This window comes from Pleurodeles waltl, chromosome 2_1 (assembly GCF_031143425.1).
Source record: "Pleurodeles waltl isolate 20211129_DDA chromosome 2_1, aPleWal1.hap1.20221129, whole genome shotgun sequence".
NCBI classification, from domain to species: Eukaryota; Metazoa; Chordata; class Amphibia; order Caudata; family Salamandridae; genus Pleurodeles; species Pleurodeles waltl.
In genome coordinates, this window is record NC_090438.1 from 701,824,984 (window position 1) to 701,849,006 (window position 24,023).

At 43.3% G+C, this 24,023-nt stretch overlaps 1 protein-coding gene across 1 annotated transcript in view; it reads right to left on the reverse strand.

Annotated features, from left to right (window-relative positions):
• Positions 1 to 24,023, reverse strand: part of ABCA13 (ATP binding cassette subfamily A member 13) — a 2,435,905-nt gene that overhangs the window by 143,981 nt on the left and 2,267,901 nt on the right. The window contains exon 50 of the mRNA XM_069216941.1: positions 11,608 to 11,700. Coding sequence (XP_069073042.1) covers positions 11,608 to 11,700 — 93 coding nt within the window. The remainder of the gene's footprint in view (positions 1 to 11,607; positions 11,701 to 24,023) is intronic.

A 24,023-nucleotide genomic window follows, 5' to 3' on the forward strand; every position in this document is an offset into this window, starting at 1 on the left:
CCCTCTCTGATGCCTCCCTCAGCCTCCACATGCCCTTCACGTGGGGTGGGGGCCAGGCAAGGCCCAACAAGCAAATATGGGGGCGAGAGGAATGGGCGTCCGTCGAGGCCTCCCTTCCCCGTTCTTAAGAAAAGGAATGTCTGGTTTCAAAAGAGGAGCGTCGCGCTCCTATGGCAGAGACCGGGGGTAGGGGGCGCTCACCTCGCCTTCCCCAAGTCCTGCATCTCTGGGACGGTAATCGGAACCCCTCCTGGGGTCTGTGAATACACACTAGCCCGCACCCGATGTGGTGCGCAAGTGTTTCTAGTGGATTCCCGAACTGCCGCGGTGATCTAACAGAAGTGGAGGGTGGCTAGTGCCATGGGGGCACTCCAAGGAGCGGACCGTGCTGGAAGTTGCACGATACTCGCACTTCTTCAGCAGATGACGCCCGGCCTGCGGCGGTGATTTGGGGCATTCAAAGAGTGCTTTTCAAAGCACTAAGACCATGTTTTTAGCCTGGGTTGCGGCAGTGATTTCGGTGATGGCAAGAAGCGCTTTTCAAAGAGCTAGGGGTGCCAGACATGAAGTAAGGCACTCTCCAGAGTGCTACAAACAAAATCCCAGGAAGCTGCAGCACTCCTTGTGCTCCAAGATAATTACAGGGGTCAGGGGCCACAGCACCCTGTCCCTGGGAACAGTGAAAGCAATAGGAAGCACAGGGCTGGTGGTCCCAGCTACAGGCCAGCACAAGGGTTGCAGATGGTGGCAGTTCCTCCTAGTGACCAGGAAGGTCACAGGTCAGCACAGCAGCAGCAGTCCAAGGTGGTTTCCTGGTGAGTTCATTCAGCAGCGTTCTGTGTCAAGTTTCAAGTGCCAAGAATGCCCAAAGAATGTTCAAATTGTGGGGAAAATTCCCCTGTACTTATACTAAGTTTACAGTGTGTTTTACAATGGGGAGGAGAGGGGTTTCAACCAGTTACAACTGGTTCTGGGAGTGACCTTTCTCTCCTCCAGCACTGGCTCCAAACATCAGTGGTGGGTAAACAACCCTATTGTGCGAGGCCAGGGCACAGCCTTTACAAATGCAGGTGTTCCCCACCTCTCCCTTCTCTCTGCCCAGGAAGACTATACAATATGTAGATGCACCTCTATGACACCTCCACCTCCCTGTGTACAGGCTGTTTGAAAAGTATGCACAAAGCCCCAACTGTCAGTCTGCCCAGATGTGGATTGGAGGCAAGCTGCAAAAACACCAGAGTCATAAGTACAGAGAAATGCGCACTTTCTAGAAGTGGCATTTCTGTAATACTAATAAAAAATACACCTACACCAGTAAGCAGCATTTCTTATCACTATCACAACCATACCAAACATGCCTACGCTACCCCTCATAAATCAGACAGTACCCCTTACACATAAGGCAGGGCATTTCTAGTTCAATCCTATAAAAAGGCAGCACTCACAGCAGTGACACACCAAGTTAGGCTGTTTGTCACTACTAGGACAGGCCACGCAACCTGGCACATGTCCTGCCTTCTACATACATGGCACCCTGCCCATAAGGCTAGCTAGGGCATACCTTAGGGGTGACTTACATGTAGTAAAATAGGAGTTCTGGGCCTGGCAAGTAAATTTAGGTGCCAGGTTCCTGTGGCAGAAAACTGCACACACAGACCCTGCGCTAGCAGGCCTGAGATAGGTTTGGCAGGCTACTTCAGTGGGTGGCGCAAGCAGCGCTGCAGGCCCACTAGTAGCATTTCATTTACAGGCCCTGGGTATAGGGATACCACTTTACAAGAGACTTACAGGTAAATTAAATATGCCACTTAGGTATAAGCCAATTATACCAATCTTACAAGGGAGAGCACATGCACTTTAGCAGTGGTTAGCAGTAAAAATGTGCTTGGAGTCATAACGTCAGCCAACAAAGGTCAGAAAAATAAGGAGGAAAAAGCAAAAAATCTGGGGAATGACCCTGTAAAAGGGCCAGGTCCAACACACCCCTTGTAATTTCTCAGAATCTCTTGACTCATTATGGTGAGACCATGAAGTTGTTTTCATTAATTACATTCCCTGTGTAAGCATACATACCAGCAGACCCGATTCAAGAGGGAAACTCCCGATTTTGTATGCCAAAAATGGCTTCGTTTTGGCTGTCTCCCTCTTGAAACTGTCTTTGCCTCAATGGGGAACATGATATCCCCCGATTTATTTTTTTAAATGTCCATTTGTCTTGTTTTTAAATGTTGGAATGTATGGCCAAGTGGCAGTCATACTAATGTGAAGTCATGGCCCTGTAGGCCATGGGCTAAACTCGGTCTAGAAAGCTCACTTCAACGTCTTCCAAACCAGATTAACATGAAGCACCCTTTATGTATAATTGCCCTTCATTAGCACTGGATATTAATCTCCCAACGACAGTCCATCATTAACACAAATCTATCCCAAACAAACTGGAATCCTTCAGAACTAACTTCAGTTAAGAGCGGTTTTAAAGAATCTCAGGAGGCTAAATTAAAATATAGACCCTAAATATTTTTTTTAACTAAATTATTTAACAGAGGTGCATTAGCTATTATTTTGATCAGACCACTGCAACCTCAACCCCCGCAAAAAAATGTCTTTTTCTATTGCAAATCCTTAGCCTCTCGAGAGGCCGACGCATCTCAACTACTAGTATCTCAAATGCTGTGTATAACCCTCTCAACATTTTTCCAGAGTAAAATGAATCAGACAGACGTACTTTGGAGAAGACGTAGAAAGAACTCATTGTGATAAACACAGAGACAAGTACGTTTTTTTAATCTGAGCTTGGTCAGCCATCTTCAAATGACCTAGTGGCTTTTTCGATAGCTGCTGCCTCGGGACCCTTGCTCTCCCAAGTACTTGGCTTTGTCTGCTACCTCACATCGGGACAAACATACATTGACACTCATTTCTAGTGCAAAAGGTCATTTATTTAGGACAGGATTTAGCATAAACATCAACAACATTGAACTGTATGAAATCCCTCTTGCCTAACTTTTAACTTAAGAGCTTCCTTATGCCCTTCCTTCTCTTCTAATAGCTCTCTTCAAATCCCCTCCCCTAGACACTCCCCTATTCCTTCCATGCCCTCTTTGTTTGTAAACAGTCCTTCCCCCCATTCTGATCCTTCACCTCATTTTTCCCCTTGGAAGGGGGGAACAAGCCCGCATCTGGCTCTCCCCCCTCCCCCATTTCCTGCCAACCCTTGTGCAACGCACCTGTCCTAACTGACGTCAAACCTAACCCTATCTACCTAATCCCTCCTTACCCTTAACAACCCTTTCCTTTGCTGCCTACCTTCTGTGCAGGGTGGGTGGGTGGTCAAAAACTTTCCTCCCTCTCTGGTCGGCCTGGAAAGAGGCCGACCCCACCCCTCCACCCCCTTTTATCCTATCCCTAAAGCCCACCCCTACTTACCTGTCCCCCAATCCTGGCGCACCTGCGCCACTTCCTGTTATCCCGAAAAGACCCGCGGAGAGACTAGAGCGAGTCTCTCTCTCCGCGGGCCCCCCCATAACTGCACGTCTTAATTTGTCTTTTGAATCTGCAAAGGTCCCTTTAGGGCTATCATTAGCCCTTTGTTAAGAAACCCAATCTTGATACCATCATATTTTCCAATTTATGGTCGATCTCATTGTTGTCTTTTGCTGCTAAATTTGCTGAAAGTTTTGTTTACATTCAGCTCAGAAAATGTATGGAAAATGAAGGTATCCTGTATCATGCTCAAACATAATTATGTTCCTCTTACAGCACCAAAACTGTTACAGTTTCAGTTGCTGATTACATTAGAACGATCTTGAATAATAATGATACAGGTGCACTAATATTGCACAAAACGTCTGCCGCCTTTAGCACTGTGTCCCATCACACACTGATCCAGCAGTTGGAGAATGGGTTTTAAAATGGCTGTATTTCTTTTTGACAGCAACATCAACAATGTGATGGATGGAATGCTTTAATTAGGTTGTATGATGGAACCACACATGCGGCAACCACGCATGCCTAAACAATGCGGTCGGAACAAGGACTGCATTGTTTCCATGCATGCCTTTACCACGCATGCCTTTACAATGATTTTTCGTGGTAAAGGCATGCGTGGAAACGGCATGCGTGGTTGTCACATGCCACACCCCCACCCTAGAAGTATCCCGACCCTCCCCTTAAAAACTACCCTGATACCCCCACCCACACTGAGCCATAAAACTGACCCCAACCCCCCCAAAAAACCAGCCCAACCCCTAAAAACAGAAGTACCCCGACCCTCACCCACCCTGAGCCCTAAAACCGATCCCCACCCCCCAAAAATAAAACTACTCCACCACTAAAATCAAAATGACCACAACCTCCCCAACCTGCCACTGAAAACCCACTCCCTCCTCCTGCCCTGAATACAATATTACCCCAACCTCTCACCCCCACCCCTAAAAACCCAACCCCCCACCCATTATAAATACAAAATTACCCCAAATCCCCTCCCCGACCCTAAAAACCTGCCCCCTACCAGCCCTAAATACAAAATTACCCCGACCCCAACCCTAAAAACCTGCCTCCACCCTCAATACAAAATTACCCCGACCCCCCACCCTCACCCCTAATAACCCACCCCTCACCTGCCCTAAATACAAAATTACCCCAAGCCCCAACCCGCTCCTAAAAACCCGACCCTACTCCCCACCCAAAATACAAAATTACCCAAACCACCACCCCTAAAACCCACCCCACCCACCTTCAAAAACATAATTACCCCGACCCCATTACAAAATTACCCTGATCCCCCACCCACCCCTAAAAACCTGACCGCCTATGCGTCCTAAATACAAAATTACCCCAACCCCCACCCCACCCCTAATAACCCACCTCCACTCACCCTAAATACAAAATTACCCCAACCCCCACCCCTAAAAACCCAACCCACCACCCACCCTAAATACAAAATTACCCCAATCCCCCTAAGAACCCACCCCACCCGCCCTAAAAACATAATTACCCCAACCCCCAAATGCTAAATTACCCTAACCCCCACCCCTAAAAACGCGACCCCCCCACCCACCCCAAATACGACAGTACCCCGACCCCCGCTCCTTAAAACCCAGCCCCACCCCCTAACTTCAAAATTATCCCAACCCCTGCCCCTAAAAACAAAATAACCCAGACCCCACCCTCCCCAACTCTAAAAACCATAGTACTGACTCCCCCACTCCCGCCCCTTAAAAAGAATAAAATAACCTAACCACCCCAACCCCTTCACCTCCCACCCCACCCCTAAAAACTACCCCCAACCCTGCCTCTGCCCCACTTACCTGACCGCGTCCTCTCCTGATGGATCTTCCTTTTTCTCTGCCTTAACCACACATGTGCATTGTTCAGCACATGTGTGATTAAGACAGATAAAAAGGCCTGCGTTGTTCAGGCAAGTGTTGTTCCACTTGCATGAACAACGCAGCTGTGGTTCTGGACACGTTGTTTCGGATCTTTCCCCTCAGCCAGTGGCAATCACTGGGGCTGCATCCCAATCTGTCATTTTTGCCCACCATGCCACCTCAGTTTGGACCTAGCCTGATGCAAATCAGCCTAGACCCTGCTCCTCATGGGAACAGTCAGGCCCTCCATGAACTAGAAAACCTAGGACTGGTTTTGACCTGAGAAGGGCTCATCAGCCAGATATGGCTTGATTGCAGTGGCACAGTGAGGACAGAACCCACGTCTGGGCATACCCATCGCAGTTAGGGCATCAGCTGCAACAACATCATGGCTGCTTTGTTAAAAAAAAGCATCTAAAAATAAAAGTGCTCCACGTGAGATTTGGCCTGCTTCCTTTTCTCAACGCAACTCCAAAATGGGTTTTGCCCTCAAACTGCGAGAGATGCAGGCTATATGCATACCCTTGGAGGACGTTTTACATATCCATTGCATATGCCCTGCTCTGCTCCCTTGGCACTAAATCTACCTCTGAAACATCTTAAACGTCAAATGCATTAGGACCTACAGCTGCACAATCCTGTTCTGTCTAAAGGGGCTGACACCTCAATATATGGCATGCTTTGCAAAATGTATATTAAAAGCTGACTGCCTACTGAAGCAGGACTCAATCAATCAAGAAGGAAATTTGGACAGAGTGGCCTAATAGCATCTGCACCATGTTTGACACCTTCCTTTTGGTTTATTGCCATGCCGTATGACAAATTTGCACTGTACTTTACTCACTCTTTTGTGGTTAGGCTCCTGAGCTAGCATAATAACACAGTCAGCTGCTTTCAGTCTTGGCAGGGTGCCATGGTGGTTCATTTTCCCTCCTGCCCTCTAGCCCTACTGATGACAAATATTGCAGCATTTGAACTTAACTGGTGTCACAGCAAAGCTGCTTTTTAATTTACCATTTGGTCTTTCAACCCTTTATTTGTATATTGGTACCTCTATCTTTTTTCAGTCTTACGGTGGTCAGAGCACCCAATGAATTGTCTGTGCTCTAGTCTAAACTTTTCTTTGCTGCTGATTGTAATGATTTTCAATAATCGTGCAAATAAATAAAAAATATATAAATGCAACAACAGCAAGGTGATGGATGGCTTGCTTGAATTAACCTCAGCCACTGACAATCTCTCAGGCCTGCATCCTAATCCACTGTTTTTTGCCCACCATGTTACCCAACCATCCTAGTGATTGCCAGTAGTTATACAATTTGCAAGCATTCCTCCAATCACTTTTTGGTACAAGTATGTACCACCCTGAGTGGCATGGGTATTACCAGACGTGAGTGCAGTGATCCCTGTGTCAATGTACCCAAGCTGTACCCAGCTGATGAGGGCGTAACTAGGGCAATACTGTACATGTTCTGGGGTTGCTTGTGTTCTGGCTCATGGAACACCTTGGCTTGGCAGCTTGGGTACACTGTTCCCATTGGAGTAGTGTCAAGAGTGATTTGAATTTGGCTGGGTCCAAACTGAAGTGATATGGTGAGCAAAAGAACAATGGGTTGGGATGCTACCTCAAGAGTGTGCCAGTGGTTAGGCAAATTGCAAGCATTCCTCCCAACACCTTGTGTGTATTTCTTTTTGACAGACAATTCTTAAGCAGTATCTCTTGGCTTTTTCACATTGGACTATAGAAGTGATGTATTGCTGGGACCATCACCAGTCCTGGGGAACAGTGCAAAGAATCTGGTAATCACTTTTGACTCGAACCTTCTTTAGATCAATAAACTATTAAAAATGTTTTCATGCACATATTTCAGGGTAGGCTGCATTATCTTCATTGGCTCCCAATTAAGGGCCACTCTGAAAATCCTGGTATTCAATTCTGATTAGTTCAGCCCTCGGCCTCTTTCACTGTTATTTCACAACCATTCTCTTAGACCAGGATGCACGCTGGTTAGCTGTTTGCAGTTCATAAATTAAATAATTTTCCCTTATTACAATGATTTACCTGCTGAATCAAAATGAGGGTTTTGTAATAGGGGAACATTCAGCTTAGAATATTCTATTCTAATGATCTTTTCTGCTTAAAGCAGGAAACACATTGCAACTACTGCAGAACAATAAATAAGAGCTCTGCACTTGAAACAAACATTGGCAAGCCAATAGGATCCGTCTATGTGAGATCTATTGGCTCTGTCAATGTTATTTTAGACATTATGTGCATAGGCAGGACTAAATAGAAGATAATTGGGCTATGATTGGGGCATAGGCAGGGAAAGATAGTTATTTAGGGGATGACATTAGTGGGTGTAGCTGTAGCTGGCTGGTGTGCAGGGGTGGGTGGAGCATGGACAGTGTTAATGTTCAGGAGTCTTTACGCCTATTGAGAGAAGCAGGGTGAGAGGACTTGCTGTAGCCTGAAGCGCAGGTAGGAGTAGGTCGCTATGGGGGGTGCCAGTGCGGTAGCGGTATTTTCTGTTGCCACCGCACACCAAAGCGGGAAAGGGTGAAGACAAGGCAGAGCAGGGTTATGCGGCCTGAAAATGTACCATGACTGCTCCCTTACCAGGAGTGATGGCTGTCAGCAAGCGCCCGGAGGCTAATGCAGCAGTCTGAGCCTAGTTGTGGGCCTGCACAAAGGGTATATTTGCGCTTTTATTATGAAATACTGTGCCAACCCTTTACAACATTCCTTTTAATGATAAAACACACTTCAGGCACATGCCTCATCCAATACCTTTAGATTCAAAGGTGGGATTGAGACTGCAAGGGAGGGGCGTTGTTGGAATTCAGCAAATGTGGTTTAGTGGCCCATGTTTCATCTGCCTTGGTATTTGTTTGACAAGACGGGACATTTAATGTTGTGACCATGTACGTATGGCAGATATACTACAGAAGGATTAAAAAGTGCAGACAGGCTTTAGGACAAACTTTAGAGTTGGTATGAAAGCTCCAGAATGGGAGTGTTGCCCCTTGAATAATGTTAAGAGCTGTTGTGTGGCTAGTACAATACGTGACCAGAACAGCGTAAGGAGCATTCATGCACACACACATGCCATCTCCAGCACCCTGTGACTATGATAGGGATGGGGCACTGGTGGGGCTCCAGGCTGCCTTCGCTCTCGGAAATGGTGCCAGCAACAGAGTAAAAGAAATGCTGTGGATGTTCCTGTGGGTAAAGTGAACAGGACAGGTTCGGACCCTAGAATGTGTGAAGTTCACAGCGTCGAGAAGTTCACAGCTTCAGGAAATGTTTTTAAGTGTATCCCCTTCAACCCAAAAAAGAAACAAAAAGTGCTAGAAAAATGACAAGTAGCTAGTGGAAGGAAACTGGTTAGTAGCCACTGGCAGTGACTGGAAGCTGTACTTCGTTGTGCTGTTCAATCAGAAGCCGGTATATTAGAGCGGCGTTGGACTAAGCCAATGGTAAGTTCAGGTAAGTAAGGGGCGGTTTCTATGCCCCTTTTAAGATTTTTTTTATTGACAAAAGATTTGATAAGCACTGCAGGCACACACGTACATGCAGGCGAAACCTAAAAAAAGGATATTAATTCAGCTCTTTGAAAAAAAAAACCTTTAATCTCGTCTTTAGGAGGCCTACACGCTTTTCTTTACCTTTTTTCAAAACTTTTAGGTTGCCTTTGAACGTACGTTTCCACAGCATTTCAGTTATATCTTTGTGAGGGGTGCAATGATGGCCCAGTTTGAATTATCTGCAATTGGCAGGCAGGTCTCTAAAAATTATCTCTGCGGGTACCCTGTGCAAACAAATATTTTCATCACATTTTTCTAAATGATGAAAACACAAAATATCGTCAGCGTCCAGAACCCAAGTCCTATATTTTGTGCACTACCAATTGCTTTATTACTTCTTTCCTGCAGTAGACAGGCAATGAGGTATGGTTTAGTAGGAAGTGAAAATGTATGCAGTGTGTGGGGGGTGGGCTGTGCAAAGGACAGCAAAGTTGTTCATTGCGTTAAAGAGAGGAGTTGCATAACACTGAGGAAAGGCAGCTGCAAGTCAGCTGCAGGGCGTAGGTTTTCACTGCCATGAGATTCAAACAATTAACTGTATTCCGCATCTCATGAATAAAGAGAGAGTGGCCCAGCGCTTAATTTGAGCTGGTGGTTTCTGGTGCTCGGCACGGTCATTTCTTTGTCAACATCCACACCTACGACAGTGCTGTATTGTGGCGCTGTTTGTCCAATTTAAAGATGAGTCGAACAACCATTGTTCATTAATTCAATATACATTTAAACAACCGATACCTGCCTCCCAAGCCATTCCTATAGCTTTGAGGGTTTTGAACAGTCTGAATTATCGAACCCATAGCAGTGTGATGGTTGTAGTTGTGTAGATACTGCCATTGGCTGAGCTAGCAGTGGCAATGGGTAGTGTAAGCTGTGGTGGCCTCCTGACGAGGGCCCTGACATATATGTTTTTTTACAAAACTAAGCACTGGAGGTCTTATTTCCTAAATATGCCTATGTTTCTGTACAACCCATCAAAATGATGAAGCGAAAGAAACAAGTAAGCAACAGATAAGAGATGGATAGAAACACATGCACTAGCGCCTCCAACCCATACTTTCTTTGGTTGGCCACCCAGGCCATTAATTTGCAGTTTGTGGTGCTACGGAAGGGTACCAACCTGTGTAATTAAGGGAATTATTTTGCGATGGGTGGGTGATTTATACATGGCTGGCAGGAGCTATGCAGAGTGTCCAACATATTTACAAGTTTTTGCCCGTCTTTCTGCTATGCCATGCCGACTTTCATGGCCTTCTGTTTATGCATTTTCAAAACAAACCCGGTGTAGGGGGTTGCTTATGAGATGCATATGTCTTGGCCAGGATTTGCATCGAGTTATATACTTGCACTTAGGGAACATTGGTGATTTCCCCTGCCCAAAACAATGTAGGCCTGGGTTGAAATGCCCAAACAAAAAATATTTTAAACCTAGCATCCTTCTAGCAAATGAGTTGCCGCAATGGGTTTCTAATTGTGGAGGCACCAGACTGGAAACCATGAGTTTGGAGCAATGGGACATCTGCTAATTTACAATGGATGTCCAGATCTCACTGAATCGTCACAATCTAACTGGAGTTACTAGGCTATTTCCCATCGGCACAGGAGCAGAAAGAACCTCAGACACATTTTGTCTGTATACTGTTTCTAAGGGAGAACATTTGTAAATTGGAATAACCAATAATGTCTCATACTTTTGGCGCGTGCATTAAAGTGAAGAACTGAAGAGCTTAATATTTGAAGCTGTTGTTTGGGGTTCATTCCAATTGTCTCAGAGTTACTCTTTCTGCCCTGGATGTAATGCCACATGGTGCAGTTTTTGGGCTTTGCTTAAGACACGGACAGATCATGTACTCTTTGTTGGAAGGCATTTTGTTAGCTTACAGTAGGCTTAGAGCCACTTCGCCGTTAAGCACTGGTTGGTCTCGATGACATTTTGTGTGTTTGCCTTTTTGAGGGTGTGTGTGGGTTTGGTTTCTCTATTGTGAGCTTGGCCCTCTCCTGAAATATGTAAGAATTACTTTGTCCTTACTCTGCTAGAAGCACCCTGCAAGAGTGTGTTTATTTTCCAGCTATTTTCGTCACTTGCTTCCCTGTCCCCCTCTCTGTGTTGCTCTGTCTTGCGGTGTGGTTCTCTGCGCCACTATTGCTCTATCTCGCCATATGTGTCTGGGCACCTGGCTCTGTGTTCTGTCTTGCTGGGCGCTTCTCTGCATCATACCCTCGGTATCTATGTTGCTCTGTCTCGCCATATGCCTCTGTGTAAGCCTCATCACCAAAGTTTGATTCCTAATGTGGTATTACCACCTGACTCTGAGTGTCAGAGACCGGTATTAGGGCCAACCTGATGAACCAGAGTTGCAAAACCTTAAGACCTCTTTTACAAGTGGTGGAAAGCCCAAGAGTGAGAATTATATTGCACAATTCGAAATATAAATTGGAAGGAATGACTGACATTTATGACTGTCTTCAGATGTTGCTCCTGGGTTGGAATAAGGGTCTATAGTTCTCTGTGTCCTGTAAGAGTAAATTATGTCTTCCACGATCAAAAGAATTCCAGGATTGAAAAATATGATAAAAGAGACAGCATTCGTTTCACGGAACCAGCCACAATGAAATGGCTGGGCAACTTGATAGAATTAAGTATTTTTTGTACCTGTTTTTGATATGCTGAGGTGAACCGAGACACTTAAAGCTTCCATTCACCATGATAGCGAGTCTTGAGCAGAGGGCCTCGCACTCTTCCATGCTGGATCATCAAAAGGAAAATATACTGCAGTTAAAATACTGAGCTGTAAACAGGAAATTGTTTAACTCTTAATCTTGACAGGAGCAATTGGTCTTCATCATGTTAGTTTTAAATTACCATGCATACTACAGATATTGGCAAAGTTGTAAGTATGTGACTGGCACTTGGCCTTACCTGCGATCAAACATAAATACACTCGTCGGTGGAAAAAAAAAACTTTACACATTTCACACGCATATATGAACTGTGAAATACATGCTTGCATCACTATTTGACAGATTTTACTACAATGTACTACATCATGGTGAACAGAGAAATAGCCAGAAGAATCAAATACCCTCACTTTCAGCCATATCCAAAATGGAATTGAGCGAGTGAGTAAGGCTGGCCCTCATTCAGGGCAGTTGCCCTCCCCCAAGCAGGGACAGTTTGTCCACAATAGCAGAGGAGCGTCACTCCCCTACCAAGAGCCAGGAGACGAAAAATAAAACGATAGTGGACTATTGTTTTCTTTTTCATCTGCTGGCTCAGCCAGCAGTGCAGTGAGGGGTGGGATGGGTCACGGGAGGTGGGAGAGGGTAGGAGGAGAGAGTGAACCGTCTCAGGCCGGTCAAACACATGTGCGTACCTAGGTTTCTCCAGCTGGATGTGTTGAACGGCTGGGCTGAAGAAATTGCACAGACTCCAGGGCTGTGTCTGAGCGGCAGACCAAGCCACTCAGACCAATCCTGGCACTGCTTTCATGCTACGTTTAGCATGAAAGCAGCACCAGGATTGCTGGGGAGCCTGGCAGGAGTCAGCGGGAACGGTGGGAAAGATATGCTTTTTAATTAAAAAAAATTCTTGTTTCCCCCGTTGTTCCACCATCTCTCCCCCTTGACATTTGTGGTTGCCGCTGCTGCCTCGAGTGAGTTTGGAAAACATTTTGAGAAATGTTGCATTTACACCTCCGTTCTTAACGTATTTTTCCAAAATGTTAGACGCTCCATGAAACAATTACATTCATCAAGGGCTCCCTACTGTGGTTGCACTTCCTAGGGGTGTCAAAGAAGTGAAAAGAATGAAACGCATTGTTCATTTCAAAGACAATTTTTGAAACAGAGTGGCTAAAAATGTATATATTGCTATATATTTTTCAGGCAGTTATGAAGGGTAACTGATACACAAGAAAAGACTCACCCGTTTATCCATCCGTACATCAATTCATCCATCTATCCATCCACCCATCCGTCTTTTCTTCTCTGAGTCTTACTTTTTTTACATCTATCTATCCATGCACCATCCCTTCTTTCTCTCCATCCTTCTTTCTTTTTCCAAGCATATATCCTATTCTTTCTTTCTTTTTGCACATTTACAAACCTGCTTAACTAGGTCACCGGTAAAAGGTGCTATGGAGCCCACAAAGTCTAGAAGCGCCATAAATCGAAGTGAGACATCTTAGTAGGTGATAGACAATACCTATGAAGTAATAGTACTTTAAAATGCTATTTACTGCACAGGACCAAGGAATCTTGCCATTTGCCAAGGTCGGCATTATGGATACCTTGCATATCTAGGTAAAGATGCCAAAAAGTTAACTACCTTTGCAGCATTTTACTCAGTATTAAAAACTGAAGCCATTTGTGAACATAAAGTTCTGGAGAAAGTGTTTCAAAGATGAAAGGTTGTCTTAGATAGGGTCCTCCCCCTAAATGTTTCTGCCAACATCTCATTTCTCACAGTAACTTTACGCTGATTTCCCTCACTCCAGAGCAGCCCAGGAAAAGATGTGAACGATCCTCACTGAACACTTCCTGGAAAACAAAGGGGGTTTCTGGGGCAGAAGCACTGTTTGGAATTCCTATCAGCAGGAGATGGGGAAGATAATTACAGAACACGACACGCCTTAGGAGCCATCTGTCATTACTCATCAAAGGAATGTGAGGGGCAGGCAGGGAAGATGAGACAGACCTGAGCTTCTGTAAATGTCATGCTTTTATTAAGAGAAGAAATAGTGTGTCTGTCTTTGCAGCTGGTCTTTCATTGGCCATACAGGCACACTTTACAAAGAGGGGTACCAGAGGGATAGTACTAGTTTGACTAGGGTTGTTCCCTAACAGGGAGCGAGAGCTAACTCAGTTTATGAAACAGGCTCATGGGTGAACATGGCCCGCTTGAGGATCTGAGCAACACTTATGCCTTTTTTAAAAGGATTGATAGAAGTGTTTTCTAAGAATACTTTGGAAATAAATCACAATAATTGTTAAAACTTCAGAAAGGTCCAGCATATTCACTTTGCTAGATCTAACGACTGCTAAGTTACCATGATACTTTGAGGCTCCTACCACCCAGCAATAGGAACATTGACTTGATATTCGAGAAGCTACATGAGAAAGGACTAAGGCTGGTATCCTGCTTCCACTTGAATTCAAAGCTCTGGAAGTTGTTTTTCAAGGGGTCACAGAAGAAGGTTTATTGTAGTGCACAATGAAATCTAGAGCAAGATGACACCTTGCAGAGGGGAATCAGTAATCCCTGTGTGACTTGACTTTTAACTGTGGCCCTGAAATGGCCGGGGTGGAGAATCCAGTCTCCCCTTCTATCTGTGGCTTGAATCTCACAGATACGTGCCTCAAAGTTTAAGAGGATTTGAGCATCCAAGCAGAACATAGGAACTTATTTATAGATTGCAGATGGAATATTCCATTACAAATGAGGCAGATGCTCCGTCCACTATATTACAAGTGCATTATATCCTATGCTTGTGAATGTCACAAGTATTAGTTCAAAAATATGGTGAGAAGTGAATATTGCGTCAAAATATCCTCACTGCTAAATATAGTGGAATGCGTACCTAAGGTAAGAATTTATTTTTTGTATATAAAATCGTTTTTAAGAATTTTGTTGAATTTAATATTGTGTAATATTTGTTTTTACTTTAATATATTTGTATTAAATATAATTTACTACAAATTAACTTTATACTAGTATTTGTATTGTAGGTATAGTAATAATAATAATAATAATAATAATAATAATAATAATAATAATAGCAACAACAACAATAATATCAATAATTATCACTAGTATTATTATTATTATTATTATTATTATTATTATTATTATTATTATTATTATTATTGTTATTATTATTATTATTATTATTATTATTATTATTATTATTATTGTTATTATTATTACAATACTAATAACACCAATTATATAATTGCTATGGGCCTATACACAAAGGTAAACTTATACTTTGTGTAAGTTTACAATTGTTTGGTGTACACAAAGGCATTTATGAGTAGTATCTTTAATACTGCTGAGTCTCTGCAGATAAAAAGATAGGTCGATGGCAAAAGGAGGTCAGTCCATGGACTTCCAGGTCTAAGAAGTGTTTCTCCAAAGCAGGGGACACAGGCTCTAGATACACTTAAATAAATTACCATGAAGGATCTGGGGTTGAAGATTTCTGACAACATGTTGGACTTTGACTTAGAAGTCAGCAAAGGTAATTAAAGGGTGTTAGACCTGACGTCCTTGTCGTGGTTTTCCAAAAGGTTTTGCCTTCTGACCTCCTTCTTTCTGACTTAATTTTTGCTGGCTTTTAGGATTCTGAGCACTTTACCACTGCTGACCAGTGCTAACATGCAGGTGCTGTGTACTCTCCACATGGTAGCATTGACTTACCCACAATTGGCATATTTAATTTACCTCTAAGTCCATAGTAAAGTGCCCAGGGCCTGTAAATTACATTCTACTAATAGGCCTGCAGCACTGATTGTGTCACCTACGACAGTAGCCTTTCAAACATTTCCCAGGCCTGCCACTGCAGAGCCTTTGTGTGCAGCTTTACATTGCCATTTCGACATAGCAAGTATGCCCACTTTCCATATCCAAACCTTCTTTTTTATTACATGTCAGTCACCCATAAGGCAGCCCCTAGTTAGCCCCGAGGGCAGGGTGCAGTGTATTTAAAATGTTGGATATGTACTTTTGAGTTTAACATGTCGAGATAGTGAAAAACTCTTAAATTTGTTTTTCACTATTGCAAGGACTATCCCTCCCATTGGATGGAATTGGGATTACCTTAAAACATCTTTTAATTGTAATTTCCAATTGTGAAAATATAGATATATGGAGTTTAGTGTCTCTGGATTGACAATTTAAAATCACAACTTATGGTGAAGTTGGATTTTAAATTGTAAGTCTGAAAATGCCACTTCCAGAAAGTTGGCATCTTCTTCACTTAACCATTCTGTGCTTTAGTCTGTCTCTGAATACACACCTGGGCTGGGTGACAGCTACACTTTGTGAATTCCCTCTTGACAGCCACAAACACAGGACACTCAAATGCATTTGCACTCATCTGCATAATGATGGGTCTTCCTGGGCAAGGGGAAGGGGAGAGATTGACACTTACACTTCAATAGCTGGTGTTGTGTCTCCATACAAAGTACTGATTATCCCCCACAGATAGCCTGGGAGACAGAATAGTCTGGGCGACAGATTAGGATGTAACTGACGCTGGTGCACTTCAGTAGACCTCTATGAAGTCTCCCCCACATCAATCCTTTTTAGGGTATAAGTACTGGACCCCAAACCCCACCAAATCAGATCTCTACTGGAACCAAGGACACTCTGCCAGTAAGAAGGACTGCTGTGCTGCAAGGAGGAACTACCACTCTGCAACATTTTGCTGTGTTGGCCTACTGCTGCTGCTGTAGTAGGGACTACCACTTTCCTACTTGCTGAGCTGTGTTGGCCTACTGCCTGCTTCCTCTTGCTTGCAGTGAGAAGGGCTTGACTTGCTCTCTACATCCCTGCACCCCATAATCTCTTAGGGCTTGCTGGCTTGCCCCTGTTCTTCTGCAGTTTCAGGGACATCAAAGACTGCTTGCAACGCTCCTGTTGCTGCTGGACTCCCGCTTCTGATTCCTACCCTTACCAGAGGTGCTGCCTCAAGATCTGGGCCTCAGAAGTGGGTTTTCCAGCTATATTCTTAAAAAAGCTTGGCCCCTAGTGCAGCAGACGAATCGATGCATTGCATCTCCAATAGCGATACAGCAGCTGCCCGATTACAGCGGAATCACAGTTGCGTGGCCTAAGGAAGACATTTCACATGGCCCAACAATGATGCATCACATCTACTTCTATTGTGCCCGCCGACAATGCAGTGCCCGGGCGTGGTCAAATGACTGTTCTGTGCAAAGCTACCAGAGGGAGAGCACAGGTTAATTTAGGGAGTGTATCTGACTAACCGACTAGGGTTGTGGTCCCAATTTGAACAGGGTGCACACCCCTGCCAGCCAGGGACCCAATTTCTAACAAAGTGCTTCCACTATTTTGTGTATCGCAGAGGCAGAGGAATAAACTTCCTCTGAAGGAGGGAGCAAGGAATGACCCCTTTCAGAGAACTGTCAAGGCCACTAGTGTTTTAAAGGTCTAGATAAAAGCCATCACCTGTGTAATTGGGAAGTTATTAGCTTCTGAATAATCTTCTTCTATGTTACCATAACCACTGTTGGGCATATCTAACATTGCAATCAGATCTGAAAAGTTCCTCCATTTCGGCTAATCTATGGTCCCTTCGAAGATACTGTGATGAAGGCACAAACCTTTTACTTTTGCCCCTTGGATAACTGTTACTTTGAGGGTTGAAGAAGCACTGAAATCAGCTTTGATGGCAATGTTGATATTAGAATTGTGGGAAACATTGAAAGAGCAATTATAGTACCTTAGAAGGAAAGAGCTGGCTTGGGTTAGGAGGAAGGAGGTGTCTTGGTGGAAGCCTTCAAAATCACCAGAACTTCTGGGTCAAGCCCAATCTGGGCAGATTGTGGTAAAGCTGTCCTGAAATATCCAACATTTCCTTTAAAAAAAGCTTTGACCTGGGAAGGGTCAGTGGATTTAATTGGGAACTCCACTTTCATCTTTTCAGGACCAGATCAGCTCCGACAACAAAGAAGAAGCCAGAGTTAAGGAACCAGTCTGCTGGACCATTTTCTCAAGGAAGAAAAAGACTTCTCCTTTCTGTGATATTTGAATATTTGCAGAAGGATATTTGTGGGGAATCACTCCATGTCATTCTCCTATGCAAGACAGCTTGCCATGTTTTGAAGCGATGGTACAAGGCTGAGTGTGTCAAGCTTAGTAAAGCTACGTGTATGAGTGATAGCAGTACAGAAAGGTTGAGCCAAATACTTCAGCTTGCTAGTCAATACCCAGCACAACACAGATAGGGGTCGGGGGGATCATAGGTACTGTGGCTAGTAGAACCTGGGCTGGCTATAAACATTATCAAATCAGCTGGAAGAAAACTATGTGTTAGTCTAGAGCTCACAAAATGCTAAACAGAGTAAGGGTGGCACAGCTTCCACAGTAAAGCAAGGAGTACAAGTGCAGAACCAAGAAATGGAAGAGCAGTGGACATGGAAAGGTATAAATTATGAACCTTGGCAGAGGTGGACAGGTTTATCATGCAATCAGTCACATACAACATCACTTAAGGAGATGACATGCATTGGCAAAGGACTGAACAGAACAGAAATGTGCTCTCTAACATGACTCTCAAGCTTCCATTGAACCGTAAAGAAGAAATAAAAATATGTCAATTTGAGTTAACATGGACTAAGGGCGTACTGTTTTATATACAAATAAATCATTGGATAGTTCTGGAAGATATGCATGCAGCAGTACACCACAACAATGCAGGTACAAATTATAAAGTTTTGCCTATTTATATGATAGCAAAACATTACACAGAGACACAGCAATGTAAAATTATGAAATTGATAAGTTAAAAGTTATCAAACACATAGTGAAAACAATATTTCAATGGAATGAAATACAATAATGCAGAAGAAAGTGGCTAAAACAGAAGACAGATGTAACCACTTTAAGGAATGAAAATCAATTCAATAAAGTGTACAGAAGGCCAGAAGGAAGAATTTATTTTAATGTTTTTTCCAAAGCTTTAGGAGGGTAGAGACTAACTGAAGCACTTTCAAAGAATTGAGTTTAACATACAGCCGAGAAATTTCATCAGTTTCACAGAAATAGCAGGTGAAGTATTTAGAATGTTACGAGGATAGGGCCAGGAATCAATCACAGCCTCAGAACCTCACCCTACCTCATAGATTTCTGAAGGAACCTCAAGACAGATAAAACAGGCATGATCTCCTCCTCTCCCTCAGTCCTGCACGACTCAGTGCGTGGATAACCTCATAGGTGATTAGCTGTGCTCTACAAATCCACATAACATAACACAGGAAAATGTGTGTAGGAATGGACTATGAGAATGAATTTGAGATTCTAAACCAAGGGACCTATTTACAAGCCCCGTGGTGCAGGGCAGCGCAGCAAGTGACCTTGCGGCACTACCCTGCATCACATGGAAAGGGCAGAAATGCACTGGATCTACAAGATAGGGTGCATTTCTGTCCTTTCTTCCTATGCTGGTGCACAAATTGCTGCCTAGCACTAATACAGTCACCCCTCCTGCACAAAATAATCCTGGGTGCCACTGTCCCCTTTCTATGTGTGCTGCAGGGGCAGTCGAGGAAAATGGATAAAGTCGAAATAAAGAAGTAAATAAAAATGCATATACATTTTAAAACAAAAAGCAGAATGCAGCACACATAAAAAGAGGAGACAACGAGAAGAAATAAAGATATTGCTGCTCATTGCACCTGCCCTGGGGAGGTGTAAAATTTTTACGCATTCCTAGGTTTACACATTCTTGTAAATCTGAAAATGTGTCAAAACTCATGGGTATTGCGTGGGAACACCAACCTCAACACCCACGGTACACTGCCATGATGCAGTGTAAGGCAAAGTTGCTTCTTGCACTGCGTTGCCATACACCGTAGCTACAACACCATGAAAAGCCATGCAAAGTGGCTTTGTAGATATGAATCTGCACTATGTGCTGCCAGTGCATCACAAAAAGTGATGCACCAGCGGCTCATGGGGCTTGTAAATATTCCCCCAAGTGTGCAATTTTTCATTATGAAAACACCTTAGATATAGATAGGTGTCATCTATAAACTTGTAAATTTCAATGACTGTGCCGTCCAGACAATATTCTTGTAGAATTAGGTAGAATCTGAATAGAGTTGGTGCCATGATAGTCAACTGAAGTACCCCAAAATGAATGGGTATTAATGCCCAGCTGTGTGAACATAAGGTCAACAAAGTGAAATCTCCAGCAGAAGGCAATGTGTGACTGTGGGAGTTGATATTTGAGTGAATGTTTGAGAGCTGGGGTAGATTGCAGGAGCCAAAATACAGATAAGTGGCCTCATTTGTTGGGAGGAGTGTGTGTGTGGGTGTGTGCGTGTGTGTGTATGTTTGTGTATGTGTGTGTGTGTGTGTGTGTGTGTGAGAGAGAGAAAAGAGAGGGAGAGAGGCTGTTTTGACATTGGGCCTAATTTAGAGTTTGGCGTAGGGGGTTACTCTGTCACAAAAGTGACAGATATCAAGTCCACAATATTACGATCCCATTACTGACTATGGAGATCATAAAACGGCAGATGGAATATCCGTCACATTTGTGATGGAGTAAGCCATCCGCCAAACTCTAAATCAGTCCCTATGTGTCATTGCATTCATCTATGTGCATGTCTATGTTTGTTCATGAGAGTGAGCGTGCCTTGTGTGGTGTATGCCAACTTCTGAATGTCATGCCTGTTAGCAACATATGGCATCTAGGGCCAACCAAGGTATCTGGTAGCCCTCTTTGCCATACACAGTTGTCTACAGAATTATGGTGGCCGACTATAACCTGCTGGTGGTGAACCCTCTCTCTATGGTGTGCACCCTTATCAAATTGTAGCACTTGCTTAACAATGCCCATTCTTGGCCTCTTATTCACTTACTTGCAATAATAATGTCAATCTTTGGTGTACTGATGGTCACACCTGACATAATGGGGGCCTATACTAAGATAATGGTGACCATCACTGCCACAGCAATGTCTCTTGTATTGTGGTGACCATCACTTGCCTAATGGTAGACTTGGATATCATATTGAGAGCATTATCCTGTCTTTGGTGTAATGGTGCCCTTCTGCATTAGACTGTTCACAGCCTTTGTATACTTCTTCCCTCATTCATAATGGCGACAGTCGAAGTCATGCTTAACACAGTTTTTCTAACCTTGGCATAGCCGGGGCCATTAATGGAGTGTAAAGCAGTATCTATACGTATGTGGTGATTAACTAAAAAAAAAACTGGTAAGTGGATGTTTGTGCACCAAAAGTATATTTTCTAAAATGGAAAACCTATATTTCGAGGTAAAACATCAGTTTTCTTTTTTAGAACACAGCAAGCTTTTATTTAGGGATCACGTTTATTTATATAAAATGAAAACGTTTTTTTGAGAAATGTACATATATATTTTGGGACAAAATGGTTGCATTTCCAACATATACTGATAGATATTCATGACAAACCAATACTTCTGTCTAATACGAGCCAGTAGGATTCCTTAAATCTAAGGAATGTGTCTTTTCTGTGAATCTGTAAAATGTTTATAAATTGATCAGTAGCTGTTGTGTTTATCTCATGAAGTCATAACATCTGTGATATTTTAAGTGTTCCATCCTGCCTCTTCGAACTGTGGCCCAGATTTGTGCTAAAGTGGTGCAGTGCGGTGCTGCGCCAAAAATAGCAGAGTCACACTGCACCACTTTTGAAATGCAGGGGTGCGCCGAATTTAGAGTAATACAGCGCACCCCAGCATTTGGCCTGCGCTGGCGCTGAATTAAGCTGCCTAGCACCAACGAAGGCATCCTTGCACCATAGTGCTAGGAGATATATTGTTTATGTGCAGGAAGGTGTCCCTTCCTGCACGTAAACAATCGTCCATGGCATTTTGCTTCTTCTATGTGTTCTGCAGAATGCAGCACACATACAAAAAGCAAAACACAAGGAGGAATAAAAGCATTCCTTCTCGTTTTGCCATGCTAACGCCACTCCTAGGGTGGTGTTAGTTTTTAGCGTTACCTCAGGTTTACGACAACTCATAAATATTAGGCAGCATCAAAAGCAATGTGTATTGTGGTGGAACGCCCACAGCAACACACACTGCACGCCCCTCTGATGCAGAAAACTGCATTGGAGGGGCCCATATTTACAAAGAGGCATAACGTAACAAAAAAGTGGCGTTCCACCTCCTTGTAAATATGGAGCTTTGCTTGGTGTAACCGGAGCGTCAAGAAAAGTGACGCTCCGGTGGCTCTAGGGCTCTTTAATATGCCCCTATATTTTCAGTTGTTGCACTTGCATAGGAGTCTTCTTTTCTAACATCCAGGGTTGTGCTTACTTCCAATTTGGCCTGAATTCTATTGTTCTGGAGTGGGGTGCACCAGCAGCAGAGAGAAGATGGTGGTATTTACGAATTTGAATGTGCACTTGATGACTGGAGTGTAAGGGCGGGCCTCGTAACAATGTAATCACTGGCAAAGAAACCATGATAATGAACTCCCAATTCAGAAGAGCGAGGTGCAGGTTCTGCGTGGCAGCCTTTACTGCATGATGGCGGGACACACAATGCTATAGGCTGATCCCACTGTTCTTATGTTGCTTTCAAAAGACGTTTGTTTCTAGCTTAGTAGTGCTACTGTTGGCATTTCATTTTCACCTGAACGAACAGTCTAGTTTTCAGTGGTTGTTCCAGCTGTGAGTTCCTGTTATCGACATTTCCCCTGATCCGTATTAGAGTTTTGAAGACTCCAAAGTGTCCATGAAGTGTTGAGCGATTCCGAGTGACTAAGGCTCTGTGAGTGTGACCATAGGTGGCCACTTAGTGTTCCTATTGGTTCGGACTCATTTCCTTGTGGGTTTTGTGGCGGCCAGCGGTCACAGATCCGGTCATTTGCAATTGTGTGATGGGATTAAACTGCTTCCTATCGATCTAGCTTCCCTTAAACCGCGTTATATGTACTGAGCCAGTCAAGTTATTGGACTTCAGCAGGTGCAAGACGCATTGACAAATGAAGATTCTAAACTCAGCAAAGGAACCAGCGAGTTGTTAAGGTTTAAGAGTTGTTGAAACTTGTTCTATGACTAATATGGCAATATAATACAAGGATGGATCAGCAGAGAAAAACTGCAGGTCTGCAACATTCAGTTAACTACATCATTCTAGACGACATCAGTGCAGATTTATTTTAATGTCAGTCAGTCAGTCAAAGTACTTTATTTCGATAAATAAATATCATAAAAAGGCATAAAAAAAGTACAATCAGATATTACAAGCAATCAACAATTCATATTATCTACAATGTTTAAAAGGGGGGTCAGTAAAGTAAAACATCCTAAAAACATCATTTAACATGAAACATTAATATTCTCCCAAATTCGCAGAAATTACATTTCCTATAAAAAATTAATTAATCACTCAATTCATTACAATAAAATAAACGGATTGATGGCGAACTTCTTTTTCTTAACCCTAACAGCTCCCACTAAAAAACTAGCAACATGAAACATAATCCTAGGGGTCTGCAATAACTGTAAGAACAAGAGGGCAGGTTTGACCTGTATAAACCCCTCCTCCTTTAAAATTGGGAACAAATATTTCATTCTTAAGGCCGCGTAATGGTCACAGAATAACAGAAAATGCATTGTATTCTGGATCGAAAAATTATCACAGTTACACGGCATTCCTTTTTCCGGAGGAGACCAGGTTTGAAAGTGGCCAAGAGTTAGATGGATCAGATCAAACCGAAAGCGTGTGAGTAGAAACCGGTGAAAGGGTTGATTAACAATAGACAAATATAATTCAGGGCCCACATAAGTACTCAAAATGATACTGGCCCGCACCAATGGTTTCTCATATTCAACTTGTTCTCTTTCTAAACATAACAGATCTTTCATCATACTTTTAATCAGACCAATATCTTTAACAGTTATTGATTCCGGGGAATAAAAAAGATCCGATCTCCCTAATCTAGCAAAACAATTTTTGATATAAACTAGCCACGCTATTTTATTTACTTTATCCAGCTGCAGGCAATCTTTTAAAATGGAGTGGTTGAGCGGGATTTCTTGATTCCGCCAAATCTTTAGCCAGGCTAAAACGGGGGCCAGTTTGATCAAGTCTGAAATGTAGCCCACACCCAATTCAGTATGGACAATGTATGTGGAAGTAGACTGGGGAAGAGAGAGAACCGATCTTAAAAATGTATTTTCCGTGATCTGTATACTTTCCATAGAGCAATAGCCCCATATCGCACTTCCATACGTTGCTATTGCAAGGCATTTTGCTTCAGAAATTTTTATCAAACTAACAATTGGCCTCGCCCTGAGTTTATTCATAAAACCCCGAAGAGCAGA